The sequence below is a fragment of the Rhineura floridana genome, chromosome 1 (assembly GCF_030035675.1).
Source record: "Rhineura floridana isolate rRhiFlo1 chromosome 1, rRhiFlo1.hap2, whole genome shotgun sequence".
Lineage (NCBI taxonomy): Eukaryota > Metazoa > Chordata > Lepidosauria > Squamata > Rhineuridae > Rhineura > Rhineura floridana.
Genome location: NC_084480.1, coordinates 87871198 through 87887765, shown reverse-complemented (window position 1 = coordinate 87887765; position 16568 = coordinate 87871198). Strand labels below are relative to the sequence as shown.

Below are 16568 nucleotides of genomic sequence, written 5' to 3'. Positions count from 1 at the left end.
TGCTAGTGGGTGGTTCTTCTGACCAGATGGTGGATGTTCAACCTGTCCTGGATGGGGTTGCACTCCCCCTGAAGGAGCAGGTTCGTAGCTTGGGGGTTCTCCTAGAACCACCTTTGTCACTTGAGGCTCAGGTTGCCTCAGTGGCAAAGAGTGCCTTCTACCAACTTCGGTTGGTGGCCCAGCTACGCCCCTATCTGGACAGGGATAACCTGGCTGCAGTTGTCCATGCTCTGGTAACCTCCAAGTTAGATTACTGCAATGCACTCTATATGGGGCTGCCTTTGAAGACGGTTTGGAAGCTGCTGCTTGTGCAAAATGCAGTGGCCAGATTGGTAACAAGGACCAGATGGTTCGAACATATAAAACCAATTCTGGCCTGCTTGCGTTGGCTGCCTGTATGTTTCCAAGCTCGATTCAAGGTGCTGGGTTTAACCTATAAAGCCTTACACAGCTTAGGACCACAATACCTGATGGAACGCCTCTCCCGACAGAAACCCACCTGTACACTACGCTCAATATCCAAGGCCCTCCTCTGGGTGCCTACTCGGAGGGAAGCTGGGAGTCTGGCAACAAGGGAGAGGGCCTTCTCAGTGGTGCCCCCCAAATTATGGAATGATCTCCCTGACGAGGTGCACCTGGCACCAACACTGTGATCTTTTCGGCGCCAGGTCAAGACTTTCCTCTTCTCCCAGGCATTTTAGCATGTGTTTTTAAATTGCTTTTTTAAAATGTGTTTTTAAATTTGTATATTTGTTTCTAATGTTTTTAATTGTTATAAACTGCCCAGAGCGCTTCAGCTATGGGGTGGTATACAAATGCAATAAATAAATAAATAGATAAATAATTTAGGACATAGAGGAAAAACACATCTGCAGTTAAATATTATTGAAAATTATATATAAAATTGTCTGGGACAAAATAAACTTTGGCCAAAATCGAGCCTGGTAGCAAACAAATTTAATTATGTTGAATGCACTAAAATTGTATAACATTGCATCTCACTTTGGTCATGAGATTTTACAGATTACTTTCATTGGATGGGATACAAAGAGGCACTTTAGAGGTGTCCACAGACTTGGGTGTGCCCAATTGAATCTTGGACTTGTTCTCTTTTTTAACAGCACACACACACTCTCCATACACATCACAGGAGAGATGCCATATGGCATTAGGGAAGAGCTGCTGTTCATATCTCCCCTGGGTATGTAAAACTAATCATGCAGTCTTTAGATCCAAGCCATTAAGTTGAAATCAAATGTTTGTATGAACTTTACAAACTTTTGACCAAATTGAATCCTAAGAGAACATTCCTATTTTGTATCAGTGGAGAACACATCCAGCTATTCTTTGATCCCCAGTAATTAATTATTCTGCTTGGTTTGAAACCTGGCTGATTTCCATCTTGTCAAAGCAATCCGAATATCACTTGGCAACTGTCATGTCATTTGATTTGGTGCATACTCAGCAGCACCCCAAAAATGTTTGAAAGCAAAAGCCTGTTTTGTCAAGTTTAGGCCTGTGGCATACCTAAGGCTCCCAAAGAAGAAAAGGAGTGGCAGGAAACGCTTGTCACAACCAGACACACACCTATATGCAAATTTAGAAGTCATAAATGGCCTTTCATCAGGTCAAGACATTTGGAGCAGAAGTTTTTTAAAAAAATAAAAACAAACAAGAATTGTGTAGTTTTGTGCTCTGCATAATTAGGTTTTATACATTTTCACTATAGGTCATATTAGTTGTGCTGCTTCTGTTATCCCAGTCAGTATCTGTATTGTATTTGAAACTTTTTTTATATATGGAATTCTTTGTTTTTATATATGGAATTTTATATATGTTTTTATTATATCATGAAATCACTTGGAGATGCTTCATTGTGATTCATAAATTAAATACATTCATAATAATAATTCATGTAAGCAGGGCAAGCATGGATGAGCGTGCTATGCTCTGCAACGCCGTTGCCTCCATCAGTTTGGGGGCAAAGTCTGAAGCAGGAAGCTTCCTCTACTCCTGGAGGCTTCCTGAATAATTTAAAGCACCAATTCTGCAAGTTTCTAAACCATGTGCGGAAGTAGGACACTCCATGATTTAGACTTCACCATCTTGTGGAAGGAGATGGGCATGTATAGCATGGTTCAATAAACTCCTTGTTTTTACCACCTGCCTGGGACTGTAAAAGGTGGTGGTGGGGACAGGATCTGAAACCACTGGGCAGGAAGACTGCATTTAGTTTGGTGTCCTCAAGGTCTTTAGAGACATTTCTGAAGTCTCACAGTTCACAGGTCATTCATGCTTATATCTGCATGTTCTCATCCTGATGTGGTCTCATAAAAACCCTGTGCGGTACGATACATTTTCAGTTGGATGCATTTAGTTTCAATTTTTGTTTTTGCTGCTGTTAATAAAAACTTGACATAGTATATTTGTATTTACATCTGTTTACATGTTTAATGAACTACTTGAGAGAAAGCAGGATAAAACCCAGCAAGCACCATAAAACCACAGCAGGTGCACAAATGTGCACCTAATGTAGCTGTCTCAAATACAACACATGGATTGCACTACATAACACAGCTATTCCATGGAACAAGCACATTTGCCAATAAAATACACCAGTTGCAAAACAAATACCAACAAAACCAGAATTAACACATTCAATTCAACTAAATGAAAAATATCCTCAAAATTAGTGTGCCATAATTTAGTTGCACTACACGTACTACATAAAATGATCAGATGCTTGACAGGTTGATTCAAACAGGATAGGGGTATTCTATGCTGCAAAAAGCATGCAGGCTGGCATAGAGCCAATCATAATTAATAGCCTGTTCCACAGTGTAACATTCCAAATTACAATTCATGCTATGAAATAGCTAGTAAAGAAAAAGGCCTGAGATAATCAAAACGTTGTTCTTAAAAGGGTGCTCTGTTCTGAGATGCTAGAGCAGCCAGAGTACATGTCAGTGGTAGTACTAGGAACACAAGGTTCAGTGACTCAGCTCTCAGATATTTAAAAATAAGTAAACAGATACCAACATACCTGAATTTCTAGCAAATTTAACTCAAATCACAGATTAAATTAAACCCAGTTTTTGAGTTACTACTTGGAAACATTTCCTAGTTAATCACTTTGTTCCTTCAGGTCCACTGCTAGCCAGGATATTTAGGTATAATTCACTCCCAGGGGGGGAAAAAACAGAAATAGCACTCAGATTTGCATAGTGGTTGATCTGCAGATATGGAGCTCTCTACAAAAAAAGTATTTCCATTTTCGTTGGCTTATGTTTTGGTTGGTGGCACAAGAGTGAGGGGTGCGGAGGAAATCACACTGGCTCCTATACATTAAACTGACCAAAAAATCTGGAGGCAGAGTAACCGATTTAGATATATTCATTGCAGAAGGGATAAATTTCTTGAAGCATACAACACAGCGGCTGTATTTTAACTGATGGCCTGTTGCTGGAGGCTGATAAAAATGCTGGTCAATTTTGCAACTCCACAGAAAATTCAGCAATAGCAGCCTGCCTTGATAGAATTTTGACCAGGTAATTTGCTGGCCCCAGAAATACCCATAGGGATGCTTGAGGATTTCATTGCCTCACATTTTTCAGCAAACTAGCTTGATTCAGCCCTGAATCATTAACACACAAATCAGGACATAGTTGTTCTTCGGTTTTTGCACTTTAAATTTTGTGACAGTTCTCAGCTCAAAAAAGTACAAAAATGCATATACAAAATCCATATTTTAGGTTAAATTCTATACAAAAATGCATATCTTATAATATCAAGAGTACATAAATTTGTAATTATGATAAAGGGCATACAAGAATAATGCAATGGAAATGCGATGGAATAGACTTATGAATAGACATATGCGGAACTGACCTAGACCAGAAATAGACTGATCCATCCATCTCCAGCTATCCCTGCCTTATCTGATACCTACAGAGAAGTCAGACTCCCAACTGTAAAAACACCCCTGTTTGTCTGAAAGAGTGCCTCTGTTGGAGCTTACTGGTGCCAACTTTAAGAATGAAAGGGGTACTTTGTCACACTGCCTATCCAGCTTAAAAAAAAGTTTTTAAAATCATAATAAAAATTAACCATTTCTTTGACCAGCAACTGTTTCTCTAAATTGTACCACTATATCAGACACTCTTCAGAGCTAACATTACTAAATGTTGAGACACCCAGGACTCTATAAAGCCCCTCTCCAAGTTGTCAGTGGCAACAACCCCCTCTCTTTAGCAAGCCCCCCATCCCCTGAGTCCTTTCTAACTGATTTTCAGATGGTATGAAATGACATCAGCACCAAACTCTATTCCTAAATCCTCTGAAATGCACAAAGTATTCAGGGAAGGGCTAGAGTCTTATTTAACATAATACAGGGCTGTGGAGAATTGGAAAGTTGGAAAATGCAAGAAAAATTATGCCACTTCTTGCCTTTAACACAACGTGAAACATTAACCTGCTCCTCCCGAGTCCTCTACATATACTAGAGGACGCCGGCAGAGGTGCTGAGCCTTGTTTAATTTTGTGTCTTGTGCAAAACCAGTCCAGAGAGAGGCCGACCCCTTCCCTCTGCCCATGCTCAGATCTTTGGCCAGGAAAGGATCTGTGGGAAATAACAATGACTGACTAATAAGTCAAGATGAATCTTGGGGACACCTGGAGGTGTTTATCATTGTTTTGCATTTGCCTTATTTTTATACAAGATAACAATTTGCATGTTTATAATAACAATTGTATATCTTAAAAATTAATCCTTTGAATGCCACATTTTGATAAAGGTAGTAGCAGATGAATTGTTACCTTTATGTGTTGGAACTGGTCTGTCATGCCCATCCATTTGGCCTAAAGGATCATCAGAATCTGGTATCTCCATTTCACCTAAAGAAAAAAAAAAACCATTTAACATAAAATCTAGTTCAGATACTCAATTTGTCTTGTCCTTTCTCATTAGGATGTTATTTTGACTTGTAAATTGAGTAAACTACAAAAATGTATATCCAAACATCCATTGTCTTCCTGGGAAATCCACTGGACCTCCAATGACTTACGGGGAAATCAGTTCTTAGCCCCTGCAAAGTCCTTCAGTGGTGCCCCAAGCAGGTAGCCTGTTGTGAGCCATCCTAGCCAGGGTGGTCCAACATACAGGAGTGGGGGGAGGAAGACTTGGACTTGGACTGGGACATCCTGGCTGGGGAAGGACTCAGAGAGGGAAAGAACATCAAAGCAGCTCCCACTCTGGGCATTGACAGGCCACCTGCAGCTGTCCCAGACACCACCCTGAGAGGGACCCCTGGACTGGCCCCTTACTACTACTACTCCACTCCCAGACAGCTCTCCCCCCATAGAGGGAGAGGATGGGACTGATGCTGAGATCCCGCCTTTGCCCAGGTCCAGGAGGCGGGCATGGCAGGAGATTCAACAAGCCCAGCTCTGGAGGAGTTTGCACTTACACGTGCACCTCCAACCATAACTCAGGATACACGCAAGCAGGGGCCGCCCAGCCCTAGTTAAGCTGGGCTAGGCTTAGTTGCTGAATCAAAGTCTTAATGCCGACAAGTTGTGCCTAGTTAGAGAGGGATGCTGAGTTCTGAGTAAGCAGTAGGTAGATTCATGAAGTTCACTGAACTGAAACTTTCTTACTTCAATAAAAGAAAAAACTACAGTTGTGTCTGAGCCTGAGTTCAAGTTCGGGCAAGACATAACCCAGAATCTGAGCATTCATATTTTTAAAACCTAAGTCTCTAGCCCTCCTAGAAAGAAAGTTATGGAGCAAAACATGCAGGCACATTTCTAAGCAATTTCTGTGAAATTAACAGCTTCTGTCTCTCATCTGCCAGCCCCCAGCAGGTAATAAAAAATGTTTCTAACTAGTAAACTTTTGTGGGGTTTATCTGTAAGCCTAGTTAAGGCATCATCACTGTCCGAAGTCGATCTGTACTTCACACTTAAAGCAGTATCATACCACTTTAAATAGTAATGGGTTCCCCCCCCCAAGTTTCCTGGGAATTATAGTTTTTAAGGGTGTAAAGACTTGTTAGGAGACCTCTCTTCCCAAGGAACTCTGGGAATTGTAGCTCTGTGTGGGGAATGGAGGTCTCCTAAAAACTCTCAGCATACTTAATAAACTACAGTTCCCAGGATTTGGGGGGAAACCCATAACTATTAAAAATAGTACAATACTGCTTTAAATGTACAGTGCATATGGAGCCTAATTGTACATAGAACCATTGCTTATTTTGGTAAAAAATGAGGTGCTGGTACTCGTATCTTGATAATAGTGCCATGGGTGCCAGCACAAAATGGCTGTCATGTGCAGCAAAAAAAAGGTGTCAGTACTCTGTACCAGTGAGTACTATCACAAAAAAACCCTGCCTACACCTAAAGTAAAATTGGCCATGACAATATAGGTTTTCTTGCTGTCCCTGGCCGCATGTGACTTTGCCTGTGATGTCTTACACAAGCCATTAGGCCTTGTAAACACTTTTCTGAAGTACATCTCCTCTCTAGCGTGGTACATTGTCATCTGGATATTGCAGAGGTGAATCTGGTACCTATCCTGGGTGGACTGGAAATATTTTAAATATATAAAAGGCTGGTTGTTCAGTTGTTGTGAAGCCATCCATCAGATCCGTCTCTGCAATATCCAGATAACAATGTACTAGAACATCTTCCTACAATGTGTTAACACCCGCAAATGCCTGGGTCATAAGCTGGCACTGGAATGAAATAAGAGTTGGCAGCAGCTGAACCTCAGAGGGGAGGGCATTCCAGAAAAGGGGCACCACCACAGAGAGAGAGAGAGGGAGAGAGACTCTGGTTCTTTACTGTTATACTAGCAAAACAATATGATCACCAAAGCCTAGTCTATACATGCACCAGAATGAGAAGATAGAATGAACTGCGCCACATCCGGCAGTGACACAGAATGTCGCAGGGAACACATCTCCTTTAACAATCTCTGAGGTTTAAAACTCCCTGCAAAATAGAAATCCAGCACAGCAAGCAAAGGGATAGGCTAGATGCTTTCATCCCTAGGTAGGGGTGTAATTGCACTTTTAGTATGAAGTTATACCGTCCATTCTCCCACCTCACTCTACTGTATGTAAAGTCTAATATTGCTTCTTTGTTCTCCTAGAAACAGCTCCAGGGGCTATTTCATTCCTTGCCCATTTTATTTATTTATTTGTTTAAATTTATATATGGCTTAATTGTTTTTTTTAAAAAACTAAGTGGTTTACAAAAGACATAATTTTCTCAGAGAAAGAAAAAACCCTGGCTTGCCATTCCAGTATATCTGAGGCTTCATTTCTCCTCACTTGCAAATGGAGGAGGAACTACATTGTCCTGGAGTCAGAAGGACACAGTGATAGGCTGACACATGTTTCATGGTACTTCAGATTTCTTCTAGAAGAGGGCATTGAAATGACCAATATTTCTGAACTACCCAAACATTTGTTTGCAGAGGAATTGTGTGATATTTAAACGTGCATTGATTTGAAGAGTGCATGGGGGCTTCTTATGCCTTTTTTTCTAATCGTAATCTGTTCAGGAAGAAAGCTTGTACCAAATTCAAGGGCAAAGAATAAGATACTAAGGGGAAACCTTTTGTAACTCTCTGCTTCTATAATCCTTGTGTAATCTAACAGTGGATTATAGCCTCCCTGTATGTGTCATCATCAAGACCTCAAAACATTCTTTGGATATAATACAGTTGGGATTATGCACACAAAGGTAAATTCCAAGAACTGGTTATGTCATAAGATTGCAATCTGGATGCGGAAGAAATGCTCCTTTACTAGTTCTAGAAGCTTCATTATGCTCCCCTAGAGCCTAATAATTTATAACAAAGACAATGAAGAAAAGGAAAGCGGGACACAGGGGGGATCTAGATGTTATCCATTATCAGAGTGCTGAGCTCTGCCACAGGCTACAGTGGAATATAGGTTCGGAACATGCAACAGATACACAGCATGCTATTGAAAACACACCAGCCAATGGTCCTTCATTTGTACAGAATCTATTGATGTGGGGGAAAATGTCATTTGGAAAATTATCAGGAATTGACAGTTTTTAACATCCATGAACCTTTACACCACCCACCCCATAACTCTGAAACATAATCTTCGGTTTGTTGTTTTAAACTCACACACACGTAGAATAAAAAACACTTCTATATATTTGTTACTTAGAGAAAACTCAACTTCCTTCCCTGTGTTTTCAAATTCTTTAGTTACTTAGTGGAATCCTGAAGACAGGCAAACAGGAGAAGTTGATTGATGACTAGACACAGCATCCCTCCCCCAGCATCTCATTTCCCAGATCCATCTTCCTGCACTCCTTACTGATTTTTTAAATGTATCAAATCACGATGGAAAGAGATAAAAACATTGGCTCATTAAAAAAACTTTAATAACAGCTTTGTGCAATTATCCTTGGCTCAGTATGTTTGTTTCTGGCAAAACATCTACCTCCAGATGTGCCTTATCAGCAGATAATTACAAGTCACAGAAAATAAAAAAGCAAGAATCTGTATGAATAAACTATGCTAAATTTAAAAGATCCTCTTTGCAGTATGTAAATTATACATCATAAACAGACATGTTATTACAAACTTTTTCCTTTAAAATTTCCTTTTTAAAAAAGATACTCTGATCTGGAAAGTTCAGCTTAACAAAATCTATCATCTCTTAAATTTTAGATTGCATATTTTCCATGTTAGAAGTCAATGCAATACCAGACTTTGGTCTGCATGTCAAAGATACAACTTTGACATTGTATATGTCTCTGTAAAACTACCAATAAGTATCTGGCCCTTTTCCTTTCATATCAGCAGAGTAACATTTAATGTTCTTGTAGATGCTTCAAAAACCACCCATGAATCCATTTCACAAGGTTTTTCAATCCTTGTATCTTAATTTATTTTATTTTGCTGAAAGTGGATCATAACACTGATGCATCCTACATTTATGACAGGGTGGGGAACTTCAGGCACAGGGCAAAATTTAGCCATCTGGGCATCTCTATCCAGCTTTTGGAATGCTCCTAGGTCACCCTCCTCACAGATCTGGCTTCATATCCTGAGTGTTTTTGTCTGGAATATGGCCTTGAATAATGCCTCCTGCTTCCCTGGAAGAAGGCTAGAGACATGTATGAGTGTGAAGAAATTAGCCTATGGTACAGAGGTAAAGTTTACACTGGTTGATTCACACACTTTTGCCTTTGGCCCTACTTACTACTGGCTTATGGTCCTCTGGTAGTTGACCAGAAAAGAATGATACCCTTTTGGCTGGAAAAGATTCCCATCTCTGATTTACAACTTCACCAAATACATTTACCTATTTGGCACCTGCCTGTAGAACTCTATACACCCATAGCCATACAAGCAGCCATGCAGTGGATTAACAGAGCCCAATCCTTACCAAGACCTCACTTAACTCCCATACCTAGAAAAGTCAATGTTTACACCAAAAGCAGAATGGAATCAAGAGCTTTCCTAATTTAGCAGATATGTAAGGCAACGTCAGTAACCTAATTGTGACACTGAATTCTACTTGTCTGAATTAATAACATATTTTGTTTAATTAGCTTTCTTTGCATGGTTAAAGTAAAAAGAAATATTAGGCCTGTTTTGAATTCATAGTAGAAATGAACTGGGAATCACCTTGCTTGTGCTAAAATGCTGACAGCTAATTTACTTGTGTGTGTGGAAAGAGAAATGCTAATTTGCTGAATTGAAGAATCATTGTTTGTTTAAAGCTGTGTCTGCAAAATAGATAACTGTGTTGTTCTCACAGGCTTTTAGTTGCAAATGCACCTGTGCCCAGACTATGTTGCAAATTATGTTGCAGAGATACAAGGTCAATGTGAACATAACAAGTGTGAAAAACAATCTCCTAATATGGTTACCAGGAGGAAATGGGCATGGATTAATGATGTAGTTATGATGTAGATATGATGAGATTGATGCATGCATAATTAGTAGAATAAAGCTTATAAAAAGGCCAACCCAGCAGAGTCTGTCAGAACTGGCTTGGCCCTTCTCCACGTGCACGTGTTAGAAATAAATATACTCTATCCTCCATCTTGTTTCGTTCGTTCTTGAGCTCTATTGGGTGAGTATTGGGAGCGGATCCAAGCTACCAGGATCCCGAAAACGGACTGGGGCGTATTGTTTATAACATATTGGTCAAAAGTTCTTTGGCCATGAAATCCTACACTTCCGATACAGAAGAAAAACAACAAAATATTTTTGTATCGGCCTACATCAAGTAAAATAGCATTAGATCCAAACTTTTAGCTCCAGTTCAGAACAACTCTTTTGCCCCTGCATTCAGCCCCTTCTCTTCCCCCTTTGTGATACACAGCAATTAATCATGGAAGTCTCCAATTAACCAGTTACCTGTTATTGAAAAACAGTGGTTATCAGATTCAGAACAAGTGAGAATCTTAAACCACACTCTAAAGTTCATTTAAGACCCTGATTTGCTCTGAACATGGTAACTATAAGTTTACTGGTTCATAAAGAGAGGAGAGGCAGGGGCTGGATGCATGAGTAAAATACTCTTATCTGTTTATTAAGATATGATATCTGAATGAGGCTTTGGTATCTGAAAGACAGACTTCAAAATTGGGGCACACAAACAGAACTGAAAGAACTATTAACACCTTGCAAATATAAAAAATCATGGGAAATTATTATAGCAGAGCATTTTAGTCCCAAAGTTTCTCTTTGCTGAAGTCATTCCCATAGCATAGCCAAATGCAAACATGACTTCCTAAATCAGCTCATTCCCACAGGCACACATCCAACACAAATAGGTCCATTTTTCCCAACAGATTTAAGTTGCAGGTTTATTATTTTTCAGCATGTAAGCTATACAAAGCCCCTTTTACCACTATTGAAAGTCTAGCCATGGCATTCCATTACTAAATTATTACAAATTATACAAATTGACCTGAATGCTAGCATGAAAAAAGACACATAGCAATCAGCTGCACAAATTGCGACAGCTACTGTGGAACTTGGTAACCAGAATGTCAACAACCTCCTTTGAAAATCTGCCACAAAAAAGGGTTCTTCAGACCTAAACAATCAATACAATAAACCCACAGAGGACCCCAAACACAACTTGCTGATAATTTTCTTCTCAGACTTTTATCTGCAAGATAGTATTGTGAGATATCAATGATCTCCTTCACTGGCTGATTTATACATTGGTCATAAAAATCCACATATAGACAGGTATGTGAAATGAACTACTGACCTTTAGGGGTGCAAGGCAATTAAAGTGAGCTGAATGCCAAATTTGACACAGCAGTTACATTTCATTACTACACTACTCCAGTTGATTTAGGCTGATAAAGGGACCATAGTTTCTGTGTCAGATGGATTAGAAACTTCAGTGGATCCTGTAACATGCACAGCTTGGCCAGGAGGCAGGAGGCAGGGAGTAGGGCATTCTCAATAGCATTCTATTACTAATGTTTTATCTTAGGTGCAGAGGGTTCAGGCCAAAGCAATGACTGAGATCAGGATACACCCACACCTGATCCATCCTATTAAAAAAAAAACCTTGTGCCATACCATTTATCTTAGTACTTCTTATTTATTTATTTTGTCCATTTGCATCCTGCGTTTCCAGAGGAAGCTTGGACTAGCTTAGAATCATTAAAACCTTAAAACAAACAATAAAATGTATATTGTACAAACAAAACACAAGCATGAGATACAGCAGCATAGTATTCACTGAGATAATTAAGTACATAAGAAGAGCCTGCTGGATCAGGCCAGCAGCCCATACAGTCCAACATCCTATTCTCACAGCGGCCAACTAGATGCCTGTGGAAAGCCAGCAACTGGGACCCGAGTGCAAGAGCATTCTCTTAGCCCCAAAATGCCTTCCAGAAAGGAAGCTTTGCATACCTTTCTGAACATCGGGGGGGGGCACTGTTGCGCCTTCTCATGCAACAGAGTCTAGAGTCTCAGAGCCACAGCAGAAAAGGCCACACTTCCCGATAGTTGTTCTACTCACTTTTGATGAGAAACCTGGCTCACTGTTTTTGAGAGTTGAGCAGGCTCATTCAGGAAGGAATGTTCAATGAGATATGTCCCAGCTTTAAAGGGCTTTTAAGGTAACATATCGCTTTGGGCAATGATGCCAACTGATAACAGTAACTGTTTCCAGCTAGAGTTCCAACTTTTTATTTCAAAAAGGGCTGTAAGGCTGGGCACGGTCAGGAAGAACAGTGTGGAGCAGGACTATTTACAGTGCTTTGCAAATGCAATCAGACCCCTGACCAATGCTCTCATATTACTGAATTACAAATGGTACATTATAATTTTGTTCTGTATATTTTATCTTGAAACAGTGAAACTCAAACTCAATTATTGTAAGGTGACATTGATTTTCTGTTGGGAAATGTTTGTAAGAAACAAAACTGAAACATGTTCCTTGCATAAGTATTCAACCCCCCCCCCCAATTAATATTTGGTAAAGCTGCAATAAAAGCTTTAAGTCTTTGGGGGTAGATATGTATCAGCTTTAGGCACAGTGTCAGAGAGATTTTGGCCCATTCTTCTTGGCAGATTCACTCCAGGTCGTTCAGGTTGGTTGGACGTCACTTGTGGACTGCAGTGTTCAAAGAGTGCCACATATGCTCAATGGGACTGAGATCAGGATTTTGACTGGGCCACTGTAGGACATTCACCCTTTTCTTCTTGAGCCCCTCCAATGTTGCTTTGGCCTTGTGCTTGGGATCCTTGTCCTGCTGAAAAGTAAATTTCCTCCCAAGCTTGTTTTTTAGTGGACTGAAGCAAGTTCTCTTGGGTCTTCATTTTCCTTCAGATCCACAGCCTGAGCAATGATCTTTCAACAGTGGGGTTTTTATCCTGACAATGTGACAACAACTTTAATGGTTCACAGGTGGAGGCCAATGGTAAGGTAATTGTGTCCTCAATAGGAGACTTTCTTTCATCTGTATAAACTGGTAGCTTCCACAGCACAGGGGTTGAAAACTTAGGCAACCAACATGTTTCAGTTTTTTTATGTTTCTTACAAACATTTCCCAACATAAAACCCATTTCACCTTACAATAATTGAGTTTGAGTTTCAGTGTTTCAAAATAAAATATACAGATTAAAATTACAATGTACCATTTGTAATTCACTAATATGACAGCATTGGTCAGGGGTCTGATTACTTTTGCAAGCACTGTACATAAGCTGCTGTGAAGTCAGTCCCCACTATTACATCACCAAACTCCTGTATCAACATCTACATTGCCTCCCTCAGCAAAACAGAGCTGGGGGGCGGGCAAGTGCAACCATGGAGGAATGACAGCACTACGCACTCTCACATCCAGCATTACACTGAAATCCAACCAACTTGTTCCGTCAGGGCAAGGATTTCCAATTGAGCAATGGAACTTCTCCCCTCCTCTCCTCCTGTGCACCCCATGCTCTCTTCAAATCTGCTCTGGAGGGCTGATTTTCTCAGGCATGTTGCAAGGATATATGTTACCCTTGGAGATTGGGGAACTGTTGTTACAACAAGGGAAGGGAAGGGAGGGGTGAGAAAGTCATCCAAAAGTGGGAAAGAAGTAGCAAGGGAAAGAACTAAGATTGCCCCCACCTTTATAAAAAATCTGCACTGTTTCTGAATAAAAGTGGGTGTGGAGAAAGGTTTCCAAGGGGATGGGAAAGGCTACAGCCCAAGTCCTGAGCATGTTCTGTCATGCCCATCGCACTAGTTTGAATGAAACAAACAAACAAACAAAAAGTAGAAAGATGAAAGATATCAGTCAGGCAGTGTAAAAGGATTGTTAAAACCCGAAAGCAATAAAACCAGCAAACTTGTGCACTAAGGCTCCTTTCTATAAGCACCCAATGTCTACTTGTGGGCTAACTTGGCACTTTTGGTTACCTGGAGCGCAAACACCGAGCACACCTTATACCTGAGGTAATGGTGAAAGAACACTACACCTGTGGATGCACACACAAACACAACACCTGGAAAAAAAGAGTTCCATATTTTTGCTCACTGTGGTGAGAGTGCTGCTATCCTCTGGCAAGCATAATGGCCCTCACTCTTTTCCCCAAAACCTGGAGCTGTAGAGTGGGTAGACATCATCACTGTCAATGTCCCCCCACTTCCCAGCTTAAAGACTGAGGAAAAGACTGGGGAAATTGCTTGGCCGCTGCACTGCCAATGCTTCCAGAGCATCCCACCAGCACATGACCAAACCAATAAACCAATAAAGAGAGGCAGGGGATTAATTGGCTGCTGTGTTGCTGGAGTACGTGGCAGCCAAGAGCCAAACTGACAAACCTCTGCCACTGTCTCTAGCTCTAAACTTGGACTTGCGGAGGGAAACTGGATTGTCCCTGATCCTGTAGAGAGGTGCAGCATGAGGGCAGGGATCTTGGTGACCTTTGATTTGGCTGCCAAGGACATACAAAAATTGTGGACTCTTGACCAGAGGATCCCTGTCTATGGCATAACAGTATAACTGCCAACATAACCTAATCCCCTGAAATCTATAAATTGAAAATAACAGAAGATTAAATTGCATTAATCTGAAGGCTGACTTTATTTATAGGATATAGTAGATACAGGATATTTCCTTAAAGTATTATTCTAGGAATTTATATGTGTGGAAAAACTGAGACAGGAATGTAAATGATGAAAACACGCATCCCACTTGAGTGTCTCCAGATGAAGGGGGTGGAGATGCAGTGATAAGGCTCAAATCTTTGATCACATGGACAAAGTGAAGAAATGTTGAGTCAGTTTGCTACTGGTAGCCGCAGGTCTATAATTTTCTGGAGGAGCCAAATGTGTAGATGTACAACACATGATAGTAAAGCATGGCATCTTTCAAATTAATATAATCAAGCTCCCTATTATTTCCTTGGTAGGACTCTTTGGCCCACCATCAGTTATTAATGTTGGTAACTCCTCAAACAAAGGAGCCCCTATAGGTTTTTCATTCAGCTGCCAATCTAATTACTTTGGCTGTGAAAGGCAAGCTGCTTAGCTTGCTGAATCATACCCTTTCACTGGAATTCACTCACCAACATCTGCAGCTCCTGGCAACAGACATGAAAAACAGCAAAGGGTGTTGAAATGCCTACAAAGAGGCAGTTACTGCTACAGTTAGCACATCCCTTTCACAGTGATGCATAGATAGGACCTCCACTGTCTTCACTACTTACAGTTCCTGTCTGAAATAAAAACAACAGGGCCAAATGGGCAAGTCTGAAGACTTCCTGTTTAAACTATATGATAAACACACATACACATACAGGCATTTTACTTCCTTAAACAAGCAAAGCTAATGATTTCAATGTCAATTTATTTTTGAATCTGGTGGGGAGACTCTTTTACATTCCTCTCATGCTGAATTCAGAGTAGCAACAATCTTGCATTACAAAAATTATGAAGATGGAAGCCAAATGACATCACCCAGATCTGTCTGGCAATGTGACCTAATGAAGGAATTTTGAACCTAAAGAGCAATGACAACTTTTCTAGAAATTCAGTCCTTTACAAAGCAATGGGCCACACACTTTGACAATCAGCCATTTTATTTCAGTCCAATCCTATTCATGTCTATTCAGAAGAAAGTGCTAGTCCCAGATAAGTAGGTCTAGGACTGCAGCCTCAGTGACCTGGTTATTTACTATTAAATTATTTTATAAGCTGATTATTCATAAGCAGCCCTTAGAAATAGAGGGAAAGTTGTTATTGTGCTATTTTCTACCAAATGTCATATTTTTTGATATAAGAAAACATCAAGGCATATGATTTCATATTTGGAAAATAACACCTTGAGCAGTAAAATCCTGATGAGTTTTGGAACTGTAGAATATGTTTTTGCAGAAAAAAAAATTGTTTGTTGATCCTTGCCTCTAAAACTCTTATTGCTGCTGTTCTTTTTGGCCACATGGGACAGCAAAGCTTCTTGGGAAATTGATCCATGGCTTAGGACAATACCTATGCCTGTTGCTATTCAGACTTAATTTGACATTCAACTAGGAAAATTTGGACAGCCTGTACACTAAGGCTGCAATCCAATACATATATATAGAAGGAAACACCATTCGGTTCAATGGGGCTTACTCCCAGGGTATACTGAATTGCAGCCTAATAAAGTAAGAATGTGTTCATACATAAGAACAAGCCTTAAGGAGCCTTGAGGTTCCATGATCCCTTCTCCTTTTGCAAAAGATAATTAGTAAATTCTGATCCTGGTTTTCAGGAAACCATAGCTTGTCATTTTATCTGAAAAGGCAAAATATGGTTTCATCCTGGTTTGCAAGCAAGTGCTCACCATAAATAGTTCACATGTAACAACAATGATTTTCTGCAAACGGGTTGGAAGTTACTAAGCCTAGCTTACTTAAGGACATATGTACATTTGAAGCTCAGTCTAGTAATAGCGCTATATCTTAACAGTCCATATCCTCCCCCCCAAATGCTGCTCTCAGTTGCGGGGAGGTTCCAAAATGTCATTTTACCTGTCAAGCTGCTCCAGCTGGGATTTCTCTTTTA

At 40.3% G+C, this 16568-nt stretch overlaps 1 protein-coding gene across 7 annotated transcripts in view; it reads right to left on the bottom strand.

Moving 5' to 3' along the window:
* ROR2 (receptor tyrosine kinase like orphan receptor 2) overlaps nt 1-16568 on the bottom strand; it is a 216091-nt gene that overhangs the window by 57942 nt on the left and 141581 nt on the right. For 6 of the 7 annotated variants that reach the window (XM_061625655.1, XM_061625676.1, XM_061625665.1 and 3 more), the window contains exon 2: nt 4816-4893. In XM_061625655.1, coding sequence (XP_061481639.1) covers nt 4816-4893 — 78 coding nt within the window. Of the gene's footprint in view, nt 1-4815; nt 4894-15088; nt 15142-16568 lie in introns of those variants that run through there. The other variant, XM_061625697.1, reaches the window with a different exon arrangement.